This window comes from Spermophilus citellus (genome assembly GCF_964194105.1).
Source record: "Spermophilus citellus genome assembly, chromosome: 16".
NCBI lineage: Eukaryota > Metazoa > Chordata > Mammalia > Rodentia > Sciuridae > Spermophilus > Spermophilus citellus.
In genome coordinates this window covers 40,902,969-40,927,078 of record NC_138196.1, presented here as the reverse complement: position 1 = coordinate 40,927,078, position 24,110 = coordinate 40,902,969, and the positions used below count along the sequence as shown (strand labels likewise).

At 33.3% G+C, this 24,110-nt stretch overlaps 1 protein-coding gene across 2 annotated transcripts in view; it reads left to right on the top strand.

The window, feature by feature from the left end:
* TNKS (tankyrase) overlaps positions 1-24,110 on the top strand; it is a 216,116-nt gene that overhangs the window by 100,155 nt on the left and 91,851 nt on the right. For both annotated transcript variants that reach the window (XM_081269053.1, XM_081269054.1), the window contains exons 4-5: positions 14,312-14,348; positions 15,093-15,168. In XM_081269053.1, coding sequence (XP_081125179.1) covers positions 14,312-14,348; positions 15,093-15,168 — 113 coding nt within the window. The remainder of the gene's footprint in view (positions 1-14,311; positions 14,349-15,092; positions 15,169-24,110) is intronic.

The following is a 24,110-nucleotide window of genomic DNA, read 5'->3' as shown; positions in this document are numbered from 1 at the left end:
TAGATGTTTCTACAGAAATGGGGCAGTAAGTAGTTAAGGAATATTTGTTCAGAAGGCAGAAGGAATGAAGCCAGGCTGGTGAAGTCATTATTTAGAAAGCAAGTCACTTGAAGAAACAATTGTTGATTACTTTTATAGAAACATTGTTTTCCCTTATCCATGTCCTATTGGACACAGTCATTTTATCAAGGTGCAGATTTGTACTTCTGCAGTATTTAACATAGTACTAGCCCTAGATGAATTTTATTTTTTGTCCCAAACTTCATGCTTTAAAATACTGAGTAATGTGCATATGAGCTTTAGTCAGGTTTCATAAAGATTGTTTTGTTGCAGGGTTGGTACATTTGTTTAGTAGGCAAAACACATGCCACAATTGACATGCATTTCATGAAATCAGTATATGTAAACATAAAATTTAAAATTAACAAAAAGTACATCTGAAGCATAGAAGCAAATCTGTTTGCATTGTAGCTCATCATTACTGACACATGGTTATACTAGCAGCTGTTAGAAGTCAGTAGGTCATCAGCTAGGATATTGAGAACTATCAAGTATCCGTAGAACAGGAACTTACCAATATAGCACTTATTTCCTTTGAAAAGAGTTTTTTCTTTGTAATGAGGAAGTAGATATTTACTCCTGATAAGGTTCTATTGTTGTCAATAAGGATTTATCTTTTTGGTATATAGGAAAAGAGAAAGTTTATCTGCATGGTTTTTGTAATTATCTTCCTGTAGAATAACTTTCACTTTTCCTTGGAAATTATTGAAAACCCTCTTTTGTTTTTGTTCTTTACTAATGTGGGATATCTGTTTCTGTAACTTTCTTCTCCTACTGTGATTACAAATTTCTGGGAATTCAAAAAACTTTTTAGGAATGTAAGTAAAATGCCACCCCCCTTTTTATTTAAATTAAAGCCTTTGTATTATAGAAAAGAGTTAGTGGGGAATGGGAAAATCTGTTTTCTTTGATTCTTTAAATACTAGTTCTCTTAATAAATTCTTTCACCCATCTCCCTGGTGATTCACCGGGATAAATAATAAATAATTGTTGGTCAGTCTAATTGCTTTAAAATTTGAATTCATTTTTATTGTCATCATTATGTTTTTGAGGTTTTTCTAAAGTCAGGCACTATTGAGTGCTTTATTTATATTATCCCTGACCCTCGATAAGTATTATCTTTCTCTTTTAAAAAATGAGAAACATGAAACTCAGATCAAGGTTAAAAGATTTATGCAAACTTACATAGCTAGATAATAAGAGAGCCAGTATTCATTCAAAATGTCTTACCCTAAAGGTAACGCTCTTAGTTAGAACTCACCAGTGGTTCCTAGGTCAGGTACAGGTCATACCTCCCTAAGGGACATGGGGTAGGGGATTTCATGCAATTTCTATGGCCATGTGCACATACCCCCATCTTTTGATGAATGCTAAAGTTAGAAGAAGACAAAAAATAGACTGCTGTAATGAGTAGTGAGATAGAAGTTAAGAGAAGTAAATTAGCACATTTTTATTCAATCAAATTACACTTATTTATGCTGACTGCATTTGTTGGTTAAAGAACTACTACACAGTGGCCTAAAATAGGCTTGATTTCAGGGTCTGACGGATCTAAGAACTCATGTCATTGTTTCTCGAACCTGCCCACCTTCTTTGTTCCCCCTTCTCTCTGCTGGTTTCTCCTCACTTCTGTTTCTTCCTCTTCCTGCTCAACCCTGTCCAATACCCCCCCACACCCCAGCTTCTTTGGTTCCTTGCTCAGAACTTCAGAGTCACTAGAAATGGCCAATATTTTGTTGAGTTGTTCATTTCTACAAGATTTGGTAAAAGTGGTCAGGGATTTATTTGACATTTTAAGCATACTATCAGTCACATCTGGGCATAGGCATTTGAGTGAAGTAGTCTTCTACAAAACTTGTACTGCATCTTTGTCTTCACAGAGCACTACCAGTCTCTTTCTCTGAATATTGATGCATATTGTACACTCTTTATTTCTTAATACATTCTCAGTATTGCATGCATCTTTAAAAGCCTCATTTTTGCATTATTTGGTCAAACATCTGAATCCCTAACTTTCTCAGAGTCATCCTATCTCAGGAACTTTTTGACTGGATTCTTTACCCATCCCTAACCTCCTCCCCATCCCTAACCTCCTCCCCATCCCTAAATCTCATCCCCATCTCTTTTTAATGCTCTTCTTTCTCTCATTTCACTGCTCTTCTTTCTCTCATTTCTGCTTCCCCCTTCCTTTCCCTTTTCTTCTCTTTTCTACCCATCACTCTATTTCAGTAAATAAGTGTCCAGAAGTGTCTCTTAATATCTGAAGTTCGACATATCTAGGAGAGTCCTTATTCTCTCAGAGGAAATCTGCCCCGGTGTAATAATAGTTTATACTGTTTACTGATTAGTTTTACTGTTGTGATCTTTCAGCTTCTGATAATTCAAATGTGTACAATTAAAACATTGTAACCACTAGTCATAGCTATCTATTGAACCTGAGAAATAGGCCTAGTGCCACATGCTGAAATGATAACATTTCGTATATAGTGGATTAAATAAAATGTATTACTGAAATTAATTTCTTCTGTTTCTTTATTATTAGCTAATCAAGTTTTAAAATTACATGTGGCTTGTGTTTTCCTACTGCATAGCATTTTTCGATGTTAAAATTATAAAAGGAAGTATGTAAAAATTCATTAATACAAAGGAAAAGAGAAATTATATATTAAAAATAAAATGCATAGCATTCTGGAGCAATTTTAGATAGGTACAGATATCCCTATAAATTTCAAGCCCAGAGACCTTTGTTATTACTGTACAGGATGGTGGAAGTTTGTAATAATTGTCTTGAAGTATCAAGAAAAGTTGCATTATGCCAGGCATGGTGGTACATGCCTGTAATTCCAAAAGCTCACAAGGCTGAGGCAGAAGGATAACAAGTTCAAAGCCAGCCTTAGCAAAAGCAAGGTGCTAAGCAACTCAGTGAGACCCTGTCTCTAAATAAAATGTATGCTTTCCCTGATAAGTGGATGCTGAGCCATAGTAGGGAGATGGGGCATGGGAAGAATGCAGGAACTTTGGATAGGGCAAAGGGAGGGAGGAAAAGGGACGGGGGATGGGGATTGGAAAGATGGTGGAATGAGATGGACATGTATGATGGCATGAATGGTGTGACTCTACTTTGTGTACAATCAAAGAAATGAAAAATTGTGTTCCATTTGTGTACTATGAACTGAAATGCATTCTGCTGTGATGTATAACAAATTAGAACAAATACACTTAAAAAAAAAAATAAGGTTAGGGATGTGGCTCAGTGGTCAGTTGCCCCTGAGTTCAATCCCTGCCTGGTACCACGGGGAAAGAAAAGAAAAGTTGCATTATGTTTATAATAAATTCAGTATTGGATGCATGGTAATATGAAGTATATTTAAGAATGAAATTGTATCAAGAACAAAGATTAAAATGCTAAAATTAGCAGTGTTGAAAACTTGGCTTTCTGGAGTGATTTAATTCTTAAGTATTCCAAGAGAGTTAATTTTTTTGGTATAAACTTTTTATTAAGGCAAACTGATTATTTTTATAGTAGGGTTGTTGGAAAATTCATGGGAGAAAAACAAGTTTATCATAGAATAGAAATACCAAAATATTAAAATACTTTCTTAACTTTATATAATTTTTCTATGAAATGTAATATTAAAATGATTATTTTAGAAAATTCATTTTAAACCAATTTGCAAATGTTGTCACTTCATTTTTGAAACTTGTAGATAGTACTTGTAATTTCAGAGCTGTGAGGATATATGGATAGAGCATATTGTGATTTATAGGAACCATACTATTGGGGGCTGGGGGATATAGCTCAGTTGGTAGAGTGCTTGACTCATGCACAAGGCCCTGGATTCGATCCCCAGCACCACACACACACACACACACACACACACACACACACACACAAAAAGAACCATTCTGTTATCTTTCAAAAGAAAATTACTTTCCTACAGTCCTTGCTCTTATCAGGATGTTTTGCCCTTTCAATGCATCAAACTACTGAGGGTGTGAAGTTTCCTATTTGGGGCTCGTGGACCTCTCTTTATGACAATTCCTAAGGAATTGCAGGCTTATGTGGAAGTACATGAAACTCCTTTTTGAATGATGCAAGAACTGTCTTATCTTTATTGTGATTGTGTGCAATTTCATTTTATTTGGATATTTTTTCTTGATTTATAGAGAATGTCTGAAAGGTATAGTTATATTAGGTATAGTTATATAGTTAAATTAGGGGTTTCTCAAGATGAATCAATTATGGCTGGACATGGTGGCACATGCCTGTATCCTCCAGCTACTCAGGAGGCTGAGGCAGGAGCATAACAAGTTTGAGGCCAGCTAAAAAAAGAAAAAAGCAGCAACAGTGCAATTAGTGGTGATCAGTTATGATGTAGTGCTCCAGCTCACTGTGTTTCTGCCCCCCCGCCACCTATTTTTTCCCAAAAGTACAGTAAATATTTTATTCAGGGTTATAGGTAATTGTTTTTAGTGAAGTTTGATTAAAGACATTATCATAATCTTTTATTTAGCCCTCGTTTTTGTACTATTATCAGTTCTCCTTTAAATTATATAATTTATTCATTTAACGATATGTATTCACTGCCTACAGTACACAAGCACAGTATAACAGCACTACTATGAATCTTGAATCAATAGGAGAAAAAGTGGTGGAATTAGATCTAGCACACCAGGAATGGCTCCAGACCCACAGAATTATTCACGTAGAATGCAGAGCACAGCTGTTGCTGATCAAAGTTTATCACCTATGTGAACATTATCAGGTTTATTGAGGAAAAATGGTTAAGAGCCATTTTAGGAGGTAACAGAACTAAGTACTATATGTTCTTAAAGCGTTTAGGGAGTTACCATTGGCTGCATGTGTCTGTATGATATGTCTGTGTAAATAAAGGAATTAGATCAGAGAAGTGATAGTTCTTAACCTTGTTTGGATCATGGACCACTTTTAAGTAGCTAACAAAAGCATCTTTAGACCCACTCCCTGGGGAGGAAATACTTTGCACTTTTAAACATAAACTTGCCTATAGTTATACAGTTTTTACAGACTTGTGAAATTCCATGAAGTTGCCAAAGTTTAAAAGCCTTTGACTTAACACTTTGGTTATACATATGGTCTTAGAACAGGCTCAGCAAGATAAACTAGTTGATATCTTTATTTTCTACAGGATTAAGACCCAGAGTAGCCAAATCACTTGCCTAAAATTTTCACTATGTAGTGGCAAAACTAGGACTGGAATCTGTGCCCTTGACAGTATTTTAGATTGGAATGCTATGGAGTGACTTCATGAAGTCATAGATAAGTGTGGCCATACATTTTGGCAAGTATAAGTGAATTGTAGATTGGATAACTATCAACATGAGCAAAGCAATTCAGGAAAATACAAGTAGTGTTTGGGGAACAGTGAGTGATGTAGAGTTTATGAGAAAGTGAAGGAGAATGGGGAACTGTATAATAAATTTTAAAAATTAAGTTGGTCTTTATTTCTAAAGGATTTTGGATGTCAGGCAGTAGAGTTGAACATTATTTTTTAAGGCATAGAAACAGTCATATATTCGTTCAAGGGAGGAGGGAAAGAAAAGGAGAAATACTGGGAAATGATTTTAGACAAATTGTATTGTTATATTTTGTGCATGTATGAATATGTAACAATGAATTCCACTATTGTATATAAATATAATGCACCAAAAATATGGAAAAAGATACACGTACTCTGTTTTTTGAGCAAGTAAGTAAATAAAGCAGGAATGAATGAGGTTGCTCTGAATTAAGAACTGGAGACATTAGGTATTAGTTAAAAGACTATTGTAGGTGAATAGAGCCAGAGAAGAGTACATAAATAAATGGTGGCAATAAGAATGGAAGTAAGTTCAAGTAGAAGGCATTAGATAGATCCAGAGTATATTTTGATATGTCAGTTTAATGTGTGACTCATGTTACAGAGCTGCAAATTAATGAAAATTGACAATATAATTGAAAATATTTACATTAATATTTAGATTACTACTTTGTCCAGTAGTCTTTCTGAACATAATCATAGGTGCCATCGCTATTGAGTCAGCTTGTACTTTGTGTGATATGTTACCATAGATTCGGACTTAACATATTGAGAAATGCTCAATAAACTTAGAATAACTGAGTTATTCTAAGTAGTTTTATTTAACTATTAATTATTAAATCTTACACAGACATTTTTAAGACTGACATTGAGGATTCAGTTTAGGAAGAGTTTGAGACATAATAAAGAAAATGTTCTTTAAGAGAAGGTAGTTTTGAAAAAATGTATCCAAAAAATTATAAAATAAAAAAGATGAAATGCAGCTGAACATTTACTTAATAATAAATTTATGTAACCATTCTCTTACAGAGTTAACACTATGGCCCATTGTACTGTCTTGATTACTTTTGATTTTAATTTACTTCTTTTTACTTTGATCTACTTTGAGTATTTATTCATTTGAAAAGGAGATAGTTGAAGATGTTTATTCTGATTTCAGAAAAATATGGAGAAAGGATTTATTTATAAGTTGAAGTGAAAAAGGCATATTTGTGTTTTTTTGAAAAATTCTTTTATGATATTTTGTGTTGGGAAATTGTTTCAATTCTAAGTGCATAGATCTGGAGAATTTTTTTATGTGAAGTAGCAAAAAGAAGAAATAGAAGGAAGAGATGTTCAATTTCAGATAATTTAAAGTTATCTTATTGTAGTATATTTGCCTATGCATAGAGGGCACACAAAGTCATTTATCAAAATTTAAAAAATTTTTTAAATATATTTAACTCCACTCTATAGCATCAATTTATCTTATTTCCTTTTTATTTTCAATATCTAGCAAGTTAGGTGCCAGCATTTCTATCCAAAACACATATAAGACAATCTTATATTAACAGTAATGAAATTTCATTTATCCCTTGTCTTTTGTATTTGCTTATATGTTTGTCTGCATAATTACTACTACTTAGAGGGTAGAAATTAGATTTATGTAATTTTCAAGGCTTGGTATTTTTGGACATGATAATTTAGAACTTCCTTGTTCTTCTTACTTTTTAAGGAAAGTGCTTAGATTACCCTGTGAAATACCTCACTTCATAGTACAGCCTAGCTATCATACTGAGACACTGATGATACCAATTGGTTTTTCCAGAAATAGGTTTTATTTTTTATTATAGAATTTACCTGTAAGAAATATTTGTTACTATTTCTAAACATATCCCGAATATTCTTTGAACCAGAGAGAGGAAATACCATTTTCTCTGTTCTACACACACACACACACACACACACACACACACACACACACTACAGAACAAGTGAGAAATGAAAAACTGAAAAATGTGCACAGTAGTTTAGGTTAGGAGAATGGCCCTCATGAAAGTTAGTCATGGTTGGGATTTCCAGCTATGAAACTGTGGCAGTACTATCGTATTTCTTAGTAGTCAACTTCTCTTTTGTTCTTGTTTTTTTTCCATAGGTAACCAGGTCCGTTTTTCAGAATTGAGACTTTTTCAGATTTTAAAAAAGATGATTTGGCAGTCTTTTATTAAAAGTTAATCATATACTTATGATACAGCCCAGCAGTCATCACTGCTAGATACCCAAGAGAAATGAAGTCATATGTTCAAAATTCTGTCTGGATGTTTCTGGTGGTGTCTTTATAATTATCAGAAGCTGGAAACAACCCAAATGCCTGTCAACTGAATGGATATGCAGGTTAAGGTGCATCCACATTATGTCTAACAAAAGCATTTATACTAGCCCGATGCAAATGTTTATATATTCAGTAATTCTATTTAGATGTCATTCTATGAGTTAAAACTATAGAAACAGAAATCAGTCCAGTGGTTGCCATGAAATGGGATTTCTGAAGAGCCTGCAGAAACTTTTTGGAGTAATAAAAATGTCCTGTATCTCGAGGATAATGGCCATACAACTGTATAAGTTTGTCAGAATTCACAAAATCCTATCTAAAAAGGGTAAATATTGCTATGTAAATTATACCTCAATACATTTAAAAAATAAGTGAAAAAGAAAGGATACATGTACCATCTATTATAAAACAATCCTAGTGGGGTCTGATGTTGTACCCTAAAACATTAATATTTTTGTAGTGAAAAATATGATAGTGGTGTACACTAAATGCGTGAATTTTTGCTGCCAAATTAATTTTTAGAGCTTTTTGGACTTCAGATTTGCCAATAAGGAAGCATGAATTGGCAGATGTAGAAAAAAGACCACTTGTGTAAAGGAAATACAAAACAATTGCCAAATTATTTTGGATCAAATATGCAATTTACCTTTCTAAAAACCCTTTTGGAGCAGGGGTCACAAGCATCATGATGGTTAAAAAAAATTAATATCTGACTTCCCAAAGCCACCATGTCCTATTGACATAGGTATTAGCCAGCATTCTGAGCTCCCAGACTTTGTAATTGTAATATGCCATGTTTAGAAATGAAATTCCTTCCCTTTTTTCTTCCATTTTTCTCATCTTTTTTTTAAATGTATTGAAAGATACTTTTCTCTGCAGTGTGGACTAACAGGCCAGTTTCTTTAAAAGTACAGGCATACTTTGCAGAATGTCTGACTGGCTACCAGCTTCCTAAAGGAATAATTCCCTTGGCTTTTAATATCCAGTTTAACAAATGTATATGTCTCACAGTAAAATCTTTAAAATTTTTTTTGACCACTGTGTATTTATGTTTATATTTGTATCCTCATTTTTAATATAGTTGTTCTTCAGGAGTTGAGGGATTGGATTCATTGGTGATGATGTAGTTGTTTGGTAGTCAGTAGGAAAACAACAACAAATAAACTTTCAGTTTAAGCAGTGACAATTTTAAGAATCTAAGTGACAGTTTTAAAAACAGAAGATATGGAATGTATTGGGGTAAAGATGGTATCTTAAAATAGTCATTAAAATATTCTAAAGTTGGGCTGGACATATAGCTCAGTGCATGCCTAATAGAAGTGAAGCCCTGGGTTTGATCCTCAGCATCACCAAAAAAAAAAAGAAGAAGAAGAAAAAGAAGGGAAACAAATCAAAAGTTGAGTGGTCCAATAAAAGTTTTCAACTGTTTTGTCTAATGCCCTCTCTGTACTGTTCAGTATTATGGGCACTGGCTATCTGTGCCTATTGAATATCTGAAATGTTATCAGTGTGACTGAAGAACAAAATTTTAATTTTTTATAATTTTAATTTATTTAAATTAAGTAGCATGTGGAGGTATGTATACTATATTGGTCAGCATAACTTAGAGATTATGTTGATATTAAGCACAGTTGATGTTTAGTGCTAACTAATGTTAAAATTTGTCAAAACTATAAGAGACAATAGAAGAAAAGGTCCTCCAACCAAATGTTTCAAGGCCCCAAATTTTATAAGGGGTGTGAAATGTTTAGTTTGATCTTGATTCTAGACTTAACTGGGGATTGGCTTTGGCGCTAATTTGAGATACCTAATAAGTTCAGGGAAAAAAAGGTCAGAATTCTTTTTTAGTGCCTTATTGCTTTGAAGCCAATATCAGAATAAGTGGGAAAATTTGATAGAATTCAAAAGTAGGAGAAAGACATTGAGAGCTCTAGTAGCTTTGTAGTTTTTTACCCTGTTGTTCGGAAAATATTTATGAAAGATTCCATAGTGAAAATAATAATTCATAAATTCATTCATGGTAGAATATCTGTCTGGAAATTGCTTTTGGTGGAAAACTTAACTTTAACATGTTAATATTAGATTATTTCCTGGTTCTTTAGCTAAATTCTTTCCACAACCACATAGGTGGTTCTGAATTTTCAAATCTGTTAGTGAAAATGCAATGCAGTATGTCACCTAAATTAATATTTTATTCCCCAAATGGGCTACTGGTTTAGCTCCATGAATCAATTACCTTATTAGTTTGTACCTTGAAAAAAGATATCTGTATCAGAATTATCAATTTATAATACTGCTTAGCACTTAGCAACACAAGAGTCCCAACATTAACTTGGTAATTGAGATTCTTGACTGAAGTCTTTACATAGCTCTTCCCTTGAGATACCTAATAAGTCCAGGAATTAAAACATGCTATGGGAAATGCAAAATACATTGACCATTTGACTAGAGCCAGAATGAATTTTCTTCATTTTTTTCCCTTGGCCCAGTGGCCTATGTTTGCAAGCTCATCTGAAAGTTCAAATGCTTTTAGTTTTGATGGAAATTTTTGACTTGTTATTTTAATATATTTAAGCTTTTTAAAGTTGGTGATTGTCTTTGTTTCATAAAATTATCTTCTAGCCATTATTATTTTGTATATCACATCTTCCAAAGCCCAGATTTAGTGAGTCTGTGCTAATATATAAGCCAAGTTCATGGTCTGACAGATTATTGGATAACATTCACTTATTAATTTTATTCACTTATTCTCTTATTAACCCCCAGATTAGTAGATAATCTAATCTTAGTCCATTTAACTGCCATAGCACTGTTTCATTAAATGTAAATGAATGTTGTAGATGATCCCTTAGAGCTTTCCTGAATTGGGGGTGAGGTGATATGGATAAAGGTGACTTTTCAAGTTGCATTCCCTGTGTTTTATACAAAGCAAAATGTATTGTGTGGGATTTGAAAGTAGAGAAAAGCAAAAAAAATCAGAATTTTTTTTTAGTCCCTTATTGCTTTAAGAGTTTGAGTCCATGTTTATAATCTTTCCATACTTTTCCATCCCAACAAAATCAAATGACTCATTTTTACAAAACTAAGCTTACTTTGATCCTGTCTGTTGCTAAAGAAACAGATAAAAATTCCTTATGATATTAAAAAACTAAATAAAAATAATTTTTATTCAGAAGGCAATTTTGCCTTTATACTAAGTGAAAGATTGTTTCCAACTATCTCAGAGAAATGTGAAAGGGTTTTTATTTTTAAACTTCATTCTGATAACAGTTTTAAAAAAATATTAATTTTTCTATCTGTATAGGGGTGTTTATCTTTACATGTTTTATTAGTTTTGACTAATAATGACAATTCAGACTTCAGAAAGTAAACTTTTTCGCTTATTTTTCTTAATCCCACTTTATTCTAATAAAAATGTTAAGCCATCTATTATCTCCATTCTGGCTGCTATTATCTTAAGTATAATTGCCTAGTTTCCTTTCTAGCTGATCTATTGCTAGTCTTTATCTGGATGTTATTAAAGAATATAAATGCTCCATAGAGCATCATAGTCTCAGCCAGAATATTTTCAGTTTCTCAGCTAAAATGAAATAGATCTGGAGGTTTGACTGTTAAGTAAGTAGCTCAAATTTGTTGTCAGAGTGTATGCGGGGCTCTGAATTCATTATGTCAGTTGTTCCTAAGAGGTAGCATTTGAAAAATAGCTTCAGTTGTTTGTGGATTGTGGTCCTTGGGCACCAGATAGTGGATGCTGGGATGTACTGCAGAAAAGCTGATTAAAGTACTAGGCTCTCCAACAGTAAGAATAGAAAGTCATTTGTAATATTCTGTTAGATGCTTTGATATATTTCTTTTCCAAAGCTGGTCTTATCAGCTTCTCCAGGAAGGAATAACATTTTTGTAGAAATGTACCTTTCAGTGAAAACATCAATAAGCTATGCATGGTGAGACACTTACATAGGTAGACTGGTTTGAACCTTGAGGACCCCAAGTACTCTGCAGTTTTATTACCTGGCTTATTGGAGTCATGTTTCACTATGACTTAATTTTCACTAGTAACTACTTCCAGTTCACAATGTTAATGTGTTTTACTCTATTTGAAGATGTTTATATTTCCTCCAAAATAAAAATTGTATCAGAATTTAGTTCTCTTTTTCTGGCTACTTTCCTCCCCTACAAAAGTTTACTGATGTTTAAAAATATTTATGTAATCATGAAACTTGCAGCTCTTTAAATAGGTTTTGTACTTTCCTTGTTAAAATATCTCAGTATTTATTCATTGCTTTCAAAATAAAGTTAAGACTTCTTAATTTATGGAGCCACACGTGATCTTTTAATTTATTCTCTGCCTCATTCTCAGCCATTCCCCAGCAAGTGTCCTTTGTTCAGGTTTATAGAGCTACCATTTCCTTTCTCATTTCATTTACTGTGGTTGCTTCCGTCTCCTCCACCCTTGTTCACTTGAGAATCACCTGTTCTTCCTTCACACTGCTGCACAATCCCGTATTCCAGAAAGGTTTTCTTAAACTACAGTTACCCTGTCTCTTACTAATTTCATTTAAACTAGCCAGTAAATGCTTAGCATTTTATAAGATCTTCTCATATTCTTTTGTAATCATTTGTTTACTTGTCCATCTTTAATAATTAGAGTATTCCTTGAGGTCAGAGATACTATTGTCTTTTGTTTTCTTGAACCTGTCATATTGGCCTTCCAAATGAATGAATGACTTTTACAGATATATACCATATTTGGTTTACTTATATATTTATTCTTCAGCCATTTGAGGGTATGGGTTATGCCATTTTCCTCCAAGAGGCTTTTAAAATTTATTTCTAACGTCTATATTCTTACCTAAAATGTTCAACTTCCACATTGCTACCTTAAATATTTAATAAAAATAGGTTTTTAGCTTTGAGTCTTACTGGCTAGAAGATATAATAATATAACTTTTACAGTATAATTGAAAATTGAAAGAACCAAATCTATGATTATGAAATTGTGCATTCTAGTTTATGGATGTATGCTGTTGAATCTATGATTTTATTGATATACAAAATCTCTATAAGGAAAAAAGAGGTATTTTATAACTTCTCCTTATTTGAAACTCCTGATTATAGTTTACAGATTTTAACCTAATTATGAGGCAAAAGAGGTTAAAGCTAAAGCATTTTTGCTATTAGTGGGTTATAATGTCCCCCGCCCCTCTTGTGTGTATTTTACCGGAAATGGAACCCAGGTCCTTGTATATCTTAGGCAAGCACTCTACCTCCGAGCTGCATTTCCAGCCTGGGCTATAGAATTTAAACATGTACTTTGTGGTCCTGAGGTATCTTTATAGCATTTGCATCAATATAATGCATTCTATAGCAAAACATAAACAAAATGTGAAAAAGTTCATATTTACATGTTAAGATTTTTTAAAAGAATTTAAGCTTATTTCATATTAGAATTATAACTTTTCATTTAATCTAAAATTTTTTTCTTATGTGTACTTAATATCTTCACATAATGATTTGTTAAGACACTTTGTATAATTATTTTTTTAATGATACAGCAAACTGAGTCAGTGTATTATAGCTGAATCATAGTCCTGGCTGTTCTTTTTATTTATTGACTGAACAAACACTGTGTTATTAAAACTCCTTGTCCTTCAAATGAGCTTGCAAAAAACAAAAAACCATATATATATATATATATATATATATCTTGTTAGGTCTTGAATACCCTAAGAAATTTATTATGGAAGGTTTTTTAATAATATTTCTACTTTCAGTTTTTGATATATTTTTAAATCTATTGTGAAAATATAGAAGGAGGAGAAATTGTCCACATCAAATAACTAGATATCTGCTTATCCGCAGAGATGCCAACCTCCTTTTAAAAAATACATTCAATTATTTGTTAAAATTTGGTATTGAAGTTTTATAAAGGTTAAAACGTGTTAGAATGTTATTGCCATTTAAGAATGTATTCCCTGTTTTGGTTTTGGAGCGCTGCCTCCAAGAGGTTCATAGCATTTGGTACGTAGTTCACGTATTTCTAGTCTACAGACCTTCCCTATCGAGGCAGAGCCTTCGTGGTTCTGGTATTTGCATTCTACAGCTATAAAGCTCAGTAATAGTAATTAATTAAAAAGAAACTTTCCATGTCATTACAAATAAAACTGAGTTTTTTTTGAAGATTGGTAATTTGTACCTTTAAAAAGCCACACTATTTTGCTTTTGTCTCAGAATGTATTATGCTTCACAAGTATCCTGTGACAGCCTGAATAGAAAAGGGGAGAGGGGACATTGTCTTCAGCTGGCATGCTGTTATCAGAGGGAATGTGTTTCTGGACACGAGATTTAGCATTCATTGGTTGTCTGAAGAAAGCTATTTCATCTGAGGATTGGACAAGGAGCTGCGTCAATTTGCTGCCCGTCTCCAAGGCACTGGTGATGCTGCCTTCACAAGCTGGCTAGCGTCACGGCTCCATCACCCAGCGGGGTGTGGACTCTCTTTTTCTGTTCTTCTCTATTTAATTCTCTATTTGCTGCCTACTGCATTTCTTAATCTGTCTTCTGCCAAATGCTAACAGCATGATATTTTGCAATCATCTAGGTGAATACAAGAAAGACGAACTCCTAGAAGCTGCTAGGTAAGTGATTCCATTCATTTTAAGTGAGTATAATGCATCTAAGAGAGAAAAAGGGGGAGGGCAGGTGGAGGTCTATAAAAATTGTAGCATGTTATTGTCTTGCTTGGATTTTATGCAATAATGCAATTTAGATCTTATAATAAATCTTTGAATACTTTATTTTACATGATTAATGTATATAATGATGAAAATTTTCACTTTGGTGATGATTATCAGGTTAATTTTATTTGAAATGTTTCTTAAGCTACCTGCAAACCTTAGTTGCCTGGCCTTTAAAATGATATTCTTGGAGTGTATAAATACCTATATCTTCATTTTCATTTGAAGATTTTTTTTCTATCAAACCTCAAATGAGGGACATAAATGTCAAAATTTTTATTGTTTTATCTTGGTTGGTTGTAGTTTAGTTGATTTGCTCTTTACAACATTTTCTATGTATTTTTTTAAACTCTAGTGTTTTAGATTATTTATTAGAATAAAGTTTGCTTGTAATTAAGATGATGACTTTGTATAGATATATAACATAAAAATGTTGACAGCTGCATTTTCCAAGATGTATCACTAAATGATTAACAGCAATTAATTGGGAAAATACTAATTTGAATATTGAAAAGAGATTCATTGGAATCCATACAAAAGGAATTAAAGCAAACCATTATTTTCCACTCTTATGAAAAAATATCCGTAAATATTCATAAGAAACTCCTACAATTTTATAGAAATTGTCTTGCTACCTTTTTATAGGAGTGGTAATGAAGAAAAACTAATGGCTTTACTGACTCCTCTAAATGTGAATTGCCATGCAAGTGATGGGCGTAAGGTAAGTTATTTCAAATATAATCCCCTTTAGTAATTTCTTCTTGCTTGACAAATTATTTTGAAGTAGGGATGTGTATATGTGTATCTCTACCTACATAAATATACATGCATATATATGGCTGTGTTTTTCTGACATCTTTTCACTGTAAAATGAAATACTCTTCTGTTATTGGTACTTGTGACATATTTATAAAGCTGGTAAAGCATGGATCTTAAGTAAACCTTTTCTCTTAAATATAAGACACTGAAAGTTGTCTGTCGCATGGAACTGTAGCTTTGTCAGTGATTAAAATGAACTATATATTGTTTTCTGTATATGATGATGAAAATAGGAAATATTTATGCCCTATTTACCCATCTTTATTAGGACATTTGCATTTTTTTATTTCTTGGGAGATTTGTTTGCTAGATATCAACACTTTTTCCATTAAAGCTTAGAAAATGTTAATTTTTTTAGATTTGTATAATAGCCCTCCTTTTTAATTATTATTTTTGATTGACCAAGTCTTAATTATGGCATACTGAAAGAAAATAGATTAAAAGAGAGGGCAGTGTTCTGCATTAATATGCAGTTGTCAAAAGTGTAAGGTAATATATTAAATGTACAGGTGGCAGCAGTTTCATCTATTTCGTATTCTTGCAGAATATAGTCTGAAATGCAAACCTTTATAGCCTATGATAACTGACTACAAAGTTTTGCAATGATTTACCTAATAGGCTGAAAAATAAAGCATTGTGTAGTGCTATAAACTAGCAAAGATTTACTTAGTATAGTAACTTTGAGGAGGAGTTTTAAAATGGTAACTCTTCATTTTTCCTTCAGTTTTGAAGTTGCTTTGGGAATTTTAGCACTCCTGTGTGTGCTTTGAACTCCAAATTTTATTTGGATCCTCTCAGTTGATAAAGTGACTTCTGTCACTGTGCAGGAAAGAGGCTTCTTATCTGTGGTAAGTGCCACTATGGCGCTTATGCACAGATATTTAGAGCCCAGCCTACTTCAGTTTTCCATAGCCATTTTAATACTACAGAGTTTATGTGACATTACTCTAGCAGGAGTCTATTCCTATCCCTGTGTCATTCTTACCTTATGTACCATGACAGCCCATATCTAATACAAGAAATCATAATTATTAAGGAGCATGATCACAGATTTTCTCTTTACTCCCTCACAAGTGTATAGAATTCCATTATTTTTCCTTCTCTTCTACCCAAAGGAGGATACATTGGCTTCCTTTTAACTAGAATCAGTGCATTTCTCATCCACATTCTAGGGCTTCTTTCACACAGACTTCCTTAAATTATTGTTGTTTATACATGTCTTCTTTTTCTACCAGTCAGTCAGTTGTCTTTGTATTTTGCGCAGGACCGAGCCTGGTACTTTGCAGGTAGCAGCAGCTTAGGCTATGACTCTGATATTCCCTGATGAACATAATTTTGTCATCTGAGTGAGAAAATCATCTGCACTCTGTCATTTAGAAAATGAAATCAGAAGTATGTGAATGGGAGATTTTAGATTGATCAGTTTTTTCAAATAGAATTAGAACAAGAAAATTAGACTTAAGCATTTGTTATGGTTCAGTGATATGCATATAGAGAGAATCATTCACAATTGCCATTGATATGCAAACTGCAAGTGAAAATTCATAATTTAAATGGAATATTATTCATATTCATATTTAGATTTTATCCTCATTTATAGCACAAAGTAATTCTTATTAAATGTACCCGCAGTTGCAGTAAAGCCACAAAGCAGTAAATATTTTCAGTGCTGGTGGAGACTGGGACAAGATCCCTTAGCTGTGACAGTGTTTTGTTTTTTTTTTTTTTTTCTTTTTACCAATAGTATTAAGAAAATGTGTAAGCAAATATAGCTGCTAAATCATAAGTCTCTTTCTCAGATATTTATATTTTTCAGGTCATTTGCATGTGTTTATCATTAGAAAGTCAGATTACATATTAATGAGAGGATAAAGCTACTCTTTTGTACATAATAAGTTAGTCAAATACATAAAGTTTTATTTCTTGACTTTCATTTTAGGAATTATTTCTTGAAGAATCAATTACATGTTGCAGAGTCACATCCTTTTTTAGAGGTTTTTTCACAGGACTATGTTAATGTAAGACTAAGTCCTGTTCCTCCAAGATTTTACTGTAGTTCTTGGTTTGTAGATTTTAAAAGTCCAGGAAAGCCGAACATGTGTCATCCAGCTGTAATCCTTGCTTTGGGGAGGCTGAGGCAGGAAAATCATAAGTTTGAGGCTAGGCCAGGCAACTTAGCGAGACCCTGTCTCAAAATAAAAAGGGCTAGGGATGTAGCTTAGTGGTAGAGTAACAGTGGGTTCAGTTCTCAGTAGAGTAAAAAGTAATAATAAAAATAAATATACAGAAAATGTTAATTATGTAATGTTTTGGGATGAGGAAATGTTTCTTATACAGTCCTTGTAGATGAGAATTTGCCTCAAGATATATAAGGGTTTGAGACTAGTGTATTTTTTTTAAACATGATAGGTGGGATTATACAACATTTATACAAGTGTAAATTTTAAATATAGTCTTAATTTTGCACTGTGATTTGGTAGTTAGGTAATTTGTGATTATCTAATTAGGTGATATGAGTGGTTACTATTTTTATTTCCCACAGATATTTATTTTTCTACCTACAGAATTCTGAAAATAGTGAAGTAGCCATAATATTTTACATACTTTATATTGTTACATTGTTTTTGTATTTTTCTCCAAAGACAATTGCAACAATTTAGTTTTAAATATCTTAATTGATTTATTTATGATTGTAGAATTGGGCAACACCTCATTTTATGAAAGAATATACTGGTGAGCTGAGCGAAGAGGTTGGCTTTGTAAGACAAAAGAGCCAAGGAAAGCAGAAACAGAACAAAAAGTGGATGGGTATTTCAAAGTTATTTTTCTATAAAGGTTGAATTAGAAGGGACTTGCTTTTCATGTTAGCCAGAACTGACCTGTTTGGGGATCTGGCTATTATCTAACTCCCCCTAACCCCAGAGTCTTAGAAGGTCAAATAAACAACTTGTTTTTAGCTTGTCAGTATTGAACTCCAGAATGAGTAACTCCATTTTGGTTTGGTCTGTTGGGCCTAGTGCAGGGAGCTGAATCTAAACCAATGCCTCCTTTTTTTTTTTTTTTCCTGGTGCTGGGGATTAGAACCCAGGGCCTTGGCATACAAGGCAAGCACTGTACCAATTGAGCTGTATCCACAGTTCATAAATTTTATTTAACATTTTACACGTGAATCAAAATTGGAGGTTGACTGTTCTAGAAATTTTATTGATTTTTTTCACCCTAAAATCCAGAGGCAGAAAAATTGTAATATTTTATTCTAAGATCCTACTTTCATGCAGCTACTCACTTTTAATGATGGCTACATTAGAAATGTAGTAGATATAATTTACTCTCTTCTGACTTCTGCCCATTATGAGTATCCATTGCATTCCGTAATTCTTGATTGCAGTGAAGCACAACAAGAGCCTTAGTAACAGATTGTTTTCTTTCTAGAATACCTTATTCCTCTATTTCTAAACTTATGTTTCTAGACCTTTAATCTCCCTTTGTGGGATTTTGCATCAATACCAGATGTTTTATTAGCAATTATCCAAGTGTTCTGGCCTTGTGTGATATCTGAGCTTAAGGTGGCAATATTCTCTTTGTTTTTCAGCATTAATTTTCACAAGTATACTTTTCTTTCTATAATAAATAAAAATAAATATTTAAATTCATCTCAGATTTATTCTAATAATCAACCCTCTTGAGAGTTATTTTTGTTCCTTCTTTGCATTATTCCCCTTTCTTGGCTTTCTTTATCAAAAACTGTCCCAAAAAAAGTCCTAAATTTATTCTTTCCTTATCATAACAAGGAAATAGCGAATTAGGGCTTAGTCTACATATTCTTAAATGGGAATGTTATATATCTGTGCATAATCTATTATGCCTGCTATTGCTTTATGTGTCACCAAATATTAAAAATAACTAATTGGTGGTTTTAAAAATAAACTATTCAATATAATTTCTGGTTTCTTTTTGGTTTTTTAATTTATTCATTCAACCAAAACTCAATGCCTACCTTGCATAGGTCATTGTAAATGTCCTGGGAGATAAATATGTAGTTAATGGTACTGTTTACAAGGAGCTAAAAAACTGAATGATTATGACATTATCCAACACATTGAAACAGGTGTGCTAAAAAGAGGTGATTTTTTTTCTTTGATACAGTCATATAAAATATAGACCTAAGGTAAGATCTTTTCTGGCATTTTTATTTTTAAAGCATTAGTATATAGACATGTATGTCTTTGTGTAAGAAACCACAAATTTAGATGAACAGGCAATTGGAGGAACATGCTTTAATTCAGAAAAATTAACTGAAAGCTTGCTTTAAATGTCAGATTTCTATGGTGTAAATGTTTGCTCCATAAAATTGCTAATATTAAATAAGACTCTGGAAACAGATTAGTGTTTAAAAACTATTTTCAGGGGCTGGGGATGTGGCTCAAGCGGTAGCGCGCTCGCCTGGCATGCGTGCGGCCCGGGTTGGATCCTCAGCACCACATACAAAGATGTTGTGTCCGCCGAAAACTAAAAAATAAATATTAAAAAATTTTCTCTCTCTCTCTCTCTCTCTCTCTCTCTCTCTCTCTCTCTCTCTCTCTCTCTCTCTCTCTTTAAAAATAAAAAAAAAAGGTGCTGGGATAGTTTGTAGCACATACTAGAACTTCAATAAATTAGATTGTACTCATTTCATAAAGTTTTAGAAGCTTCTGAACATATTCAGAATGGACACATATGAGTCTAACATTCCCTACATCCCCACTTAAATTGTCCGTATTATCTAAGCTCAGTCACAGGTGGCAGTTGAATAAAAATCAGTTGTTGATTACCAGGTAATCTACAAAGTGTGTAACTGAATTAATTTTTATTGGAGTTGGGCCTTCCCTTTATCCCCACCCATAAATAAATTTGTTTAAATTAGCAAGTTAACAAATTCAAAAATGTGTTTTTGAGATATGCACCCATTTTTAAATACTTATTAATTAAAAAGTAATATTTAACTGAAAATAATACCACGATATTTATTTGAATTCTATAAAGCACATCTAGTGGAACATGAGGAAGATACAGGATTAGTGTAAGAATTTTGCATTTATATTTAAGTTTTGGAATTGCATACATTCATCATATTGTAATATAAACAGAATTTTTCATTATTTTTGGTGAGTAGACCCCCTCCCTCAATATAACTCTTCTCTAAATATCATGTTTGCAGGATTTTAGCAATCCCTATGTGGTATATTATTACTTTGAAGACTCCTCAAGGAACCAGGCCTCTTATTACTTTTGCTTCTACCTAGTTCCCTCCCATACTGACCCTGATATTAGCTGGGACTGCTTTGGTAAATAACATAAGACAAAAGTGATGATTGTTCATTCGAAGGCAAGCCCCTGAATTGGTCTGGCAGCCTCTAATGTTCAGAATGTTCCTTCTCCAAACTTGGCTGCTATTCCATGAGGCACCTCTGGTGGCATGTGGAGAGGTACATGTAAAGAAGAATTGAGGCTCCTAATGAGCAGATCCACCTGTGCTTGTAAATAAATGATTCTAATTGTCCAAGCATCACAGGCATTCAAGCCCCATGTGAGTTTCTTGTTGAACCTTCATGTGGTGTCGGCCATCCTAACACCCCAGCTCTTGCCACATAAGCAGAAGAACTGCCCAGGTAACTCACCATTGCTGAAGTTGCTTTTTATGTAGTAATAGAGAACTCAAATACCTGACTATAAGAACAGAAAATGCAATGCTTATTATCTAATAGGCAAGAAAGAGTGTATCTTCTTTTTCCCAAGTGGATTACTTTGAAAATGATTTTCATAGCTACATAGCAGAATAAATGAGGATTTTTTAATGATCTTCCAAATATATTCACTTTATATCCAGTTATTTTAAATTTGCATCTTACAATTTGAGAGGTTTTCCCCCATAGCAAAATAATTTCATGTTTATATTTTGGGGTCATGATATTATGAGCAAAGGCATAAACTGAAAGCTAGAAGATGAAATATTAAGTTATAAGTAACTATTATTAGCTATATGGTTGGGCAAGTTTTATATCTGAGTCCTCAATTTTTTTAAATCTTGAAATGTGAAGGATTTGAGCCTTGTGACTTCTAAACTACCTTTTGATTCTAACATTCTAAGACTGTAATATGTTTTATTCATTTTTTAGCAGTTAGTAGTAACTAGCAGTAACACAATTGGATTGCTTAAGAGTCTGTAGTGTCACCTTGGAGACAATACTCTGGTATCTAGATTAAAGTTTATATAGAGCCCTCTTCCCCTATAAGAAACCACTAACATTACCAGGGGGCACATATCTGGCCTCCCCTGATTCTTAGTGCCCTTTATCATTTTCCTTATTCTTGTCAAATCTTGGTCGATAAAAGGTCATACCATTTTTTAACTTTCCAACTTTTATGGATCATAGTTCAGGCATTTCTTGGGATTACAAGAAGGTCAAAATTCGTTAAGTCTGCATCAGGGAACTCTTCAAGTACTTTAGGTTTTAATTATATATCTAATCAAATCACTTCTTTAGAGTACTACTTGCGGAGCAATGCGTGTCTTCTGTAATACAGAAATTCCTTAGAGCATTTTTTCTTGCCTACTTAAGTTGGGAAATATTGTATAAATTCCTTATGCTTGTGTATTCATCTTGTAACAATAGGGCCTTGAAAATGTCTTGTCTTAGAATTTTTCATTGGGGAATCACTTACACTAAAACAATCTCCATTTTGTCAAGCACAACACTCCTACTGAGGGTAATTAATATCCATGCCAACTATGCTGTTTTACTCTTCAAGAAATGATTCTTTAATGGAACAGGACACAGTGTTTAACATCAGGAGGTGAGACTCAGTTGTCCGTTTTACCTGGATTCAGCCACTCTCTCTCCTCCTAGCTTTGGATTCTCCTGCATTCATATCCTAAAGTACAATTTTCCTGTGGTATCTCCTTTACCTTAATTGAGGGATAAGACGGGAATAAGTATTGAATCATTTGGCTAAGAGTAAAATTCATATGAAAATTTTATTTAGAAGCCAAGTTACAAAAGTGACACTTCAGCATCTATTTTTTAAAATTATTAAAATTTACGTGTGAAGCCCTTCCCCCATCCTTCATCCACCACCCCAGTTTTTCCCCCTGCCTCTACAGGTAAACCAAGTTGTCTCAGTATGCAGTAGCTGGAAAAACATCTACCCAAAAGACTGGCAAGAGAGGAAGAAATGTGCAGGGTAGCTTCAGTGGTATTGCTGGTGTCATAGTTCAGCTGAATGGAATAGTGGGTGATGGTATTTTTAAATTGTGCTTTGTAACTTAAATTTTCTTTGTTTTTATTTTAATAATTTTTTGTTTTAGTTATACATGACAGTAGATTACACTTTGATACATCATATATAATGGAGTATAATTTCTCATTCTTCTGGTTGTACATGATATAGAATCCCACCAGTTGTATAGTTACATATGTACATAGGGTAATAATGTCTGATTCATTCTACTATCTTTCCTACCTCCATGCCTCCTCCCCTCCCTTCCCTCCCTTTTACCTAATCTAAAGTAACTCTGTTCTTCCCTAGCCCCCCATTGTGAATTAGCATCTGCATATCAGAGAAAACATTCAGCTTTTGATTTTTATGTATCAAATGTTACATGATGAAGATAGTTAAAAACACCCCTATAATCATTATGGCTTGTGTACTCTTTGTTGCTTGAACACACTGTTCAGTTAATATCATTTGACAGTAGATATTGTACAAAAAGTTCTTAAAACCTTCAAATAAAGAGAGAACTGTTCTGTGTAAAAGCCTTGCTTAGGTGAAAAGAGGATCTGATTTCAGGAAATCTTTCTAGCCTGATGAGAATCAGCAAAAGAAAATAAAGAGTTAATTATAGATTCAAGAATTCTGAAATTACCTCTAGCTTTGAATTAGCATTATTAATATAGTTGGTTGCAAACATAAACATGGTATCTTTAATCAGTTTCAACTACCATGCCATTGACAGGGTGCCTTGAACAACAAAATTTTATTTTTCATAGTTCTGAAGGCTGGGAAACCAAAGATCAAGGTGCCAGCATGTTTGGTGGCTGGTGAGGACTCTCTGGCTATATTCTTGCTCTTTGCTTATATAATACAGTAAAAGGAAGCTCTCTGTGTAAGATAAGAGGGCACTAATCCCATCATGAGGGCCCCACCCTCATTTGAATTTAATTACCTCCCAAAGAATCTGTCTTCGAGATACTATCACATTAGAGATTAGGATTTAAAAATATATGAATCTGGGAGGGGGGATACAAGCATTTAATCATTAATAACTTGGTTATTTTTATATTATGGGCTTTTAAAGAATATTTATATTTGTAGATGGACATAATACCTTTTTTAAAAAAAATTATTCTTATGTGGTACCAAGGATCAAACCCAGTTCCTCACATGTGCAAGGCAAGCACTTTATCACTGAGCTATAACACCAGCCCTTGTAGTATAATCTTTTTAATTTTTTTTATTGGTTGTTCACAACATTACACAGCTCTTGACATATCATATTTCATACATTAGAATCAAGTGGGTTATGAACCCCCAATTTTACCCCAAATGCAGATTGCAGAATCACGTCGGTTACACATCCACAATTTTACATAATGCCCTATTAGTAATTGTTGTATTCTGCTACCTTTCCTATCCCCTACTATCCCCCTCCCCTCCCCTCCCATCTTCTCTCTCTACCCCATCTACTGTAATTCATTTCTCTCCTTGTTTATTTTCCCATTCCCCTCACAACCTCTTATATGTAATTTTGTATAGCAATGAGGGTCTCCCTTCATTTCCATGCAATTTCCCTTTTCTCTACCTTTC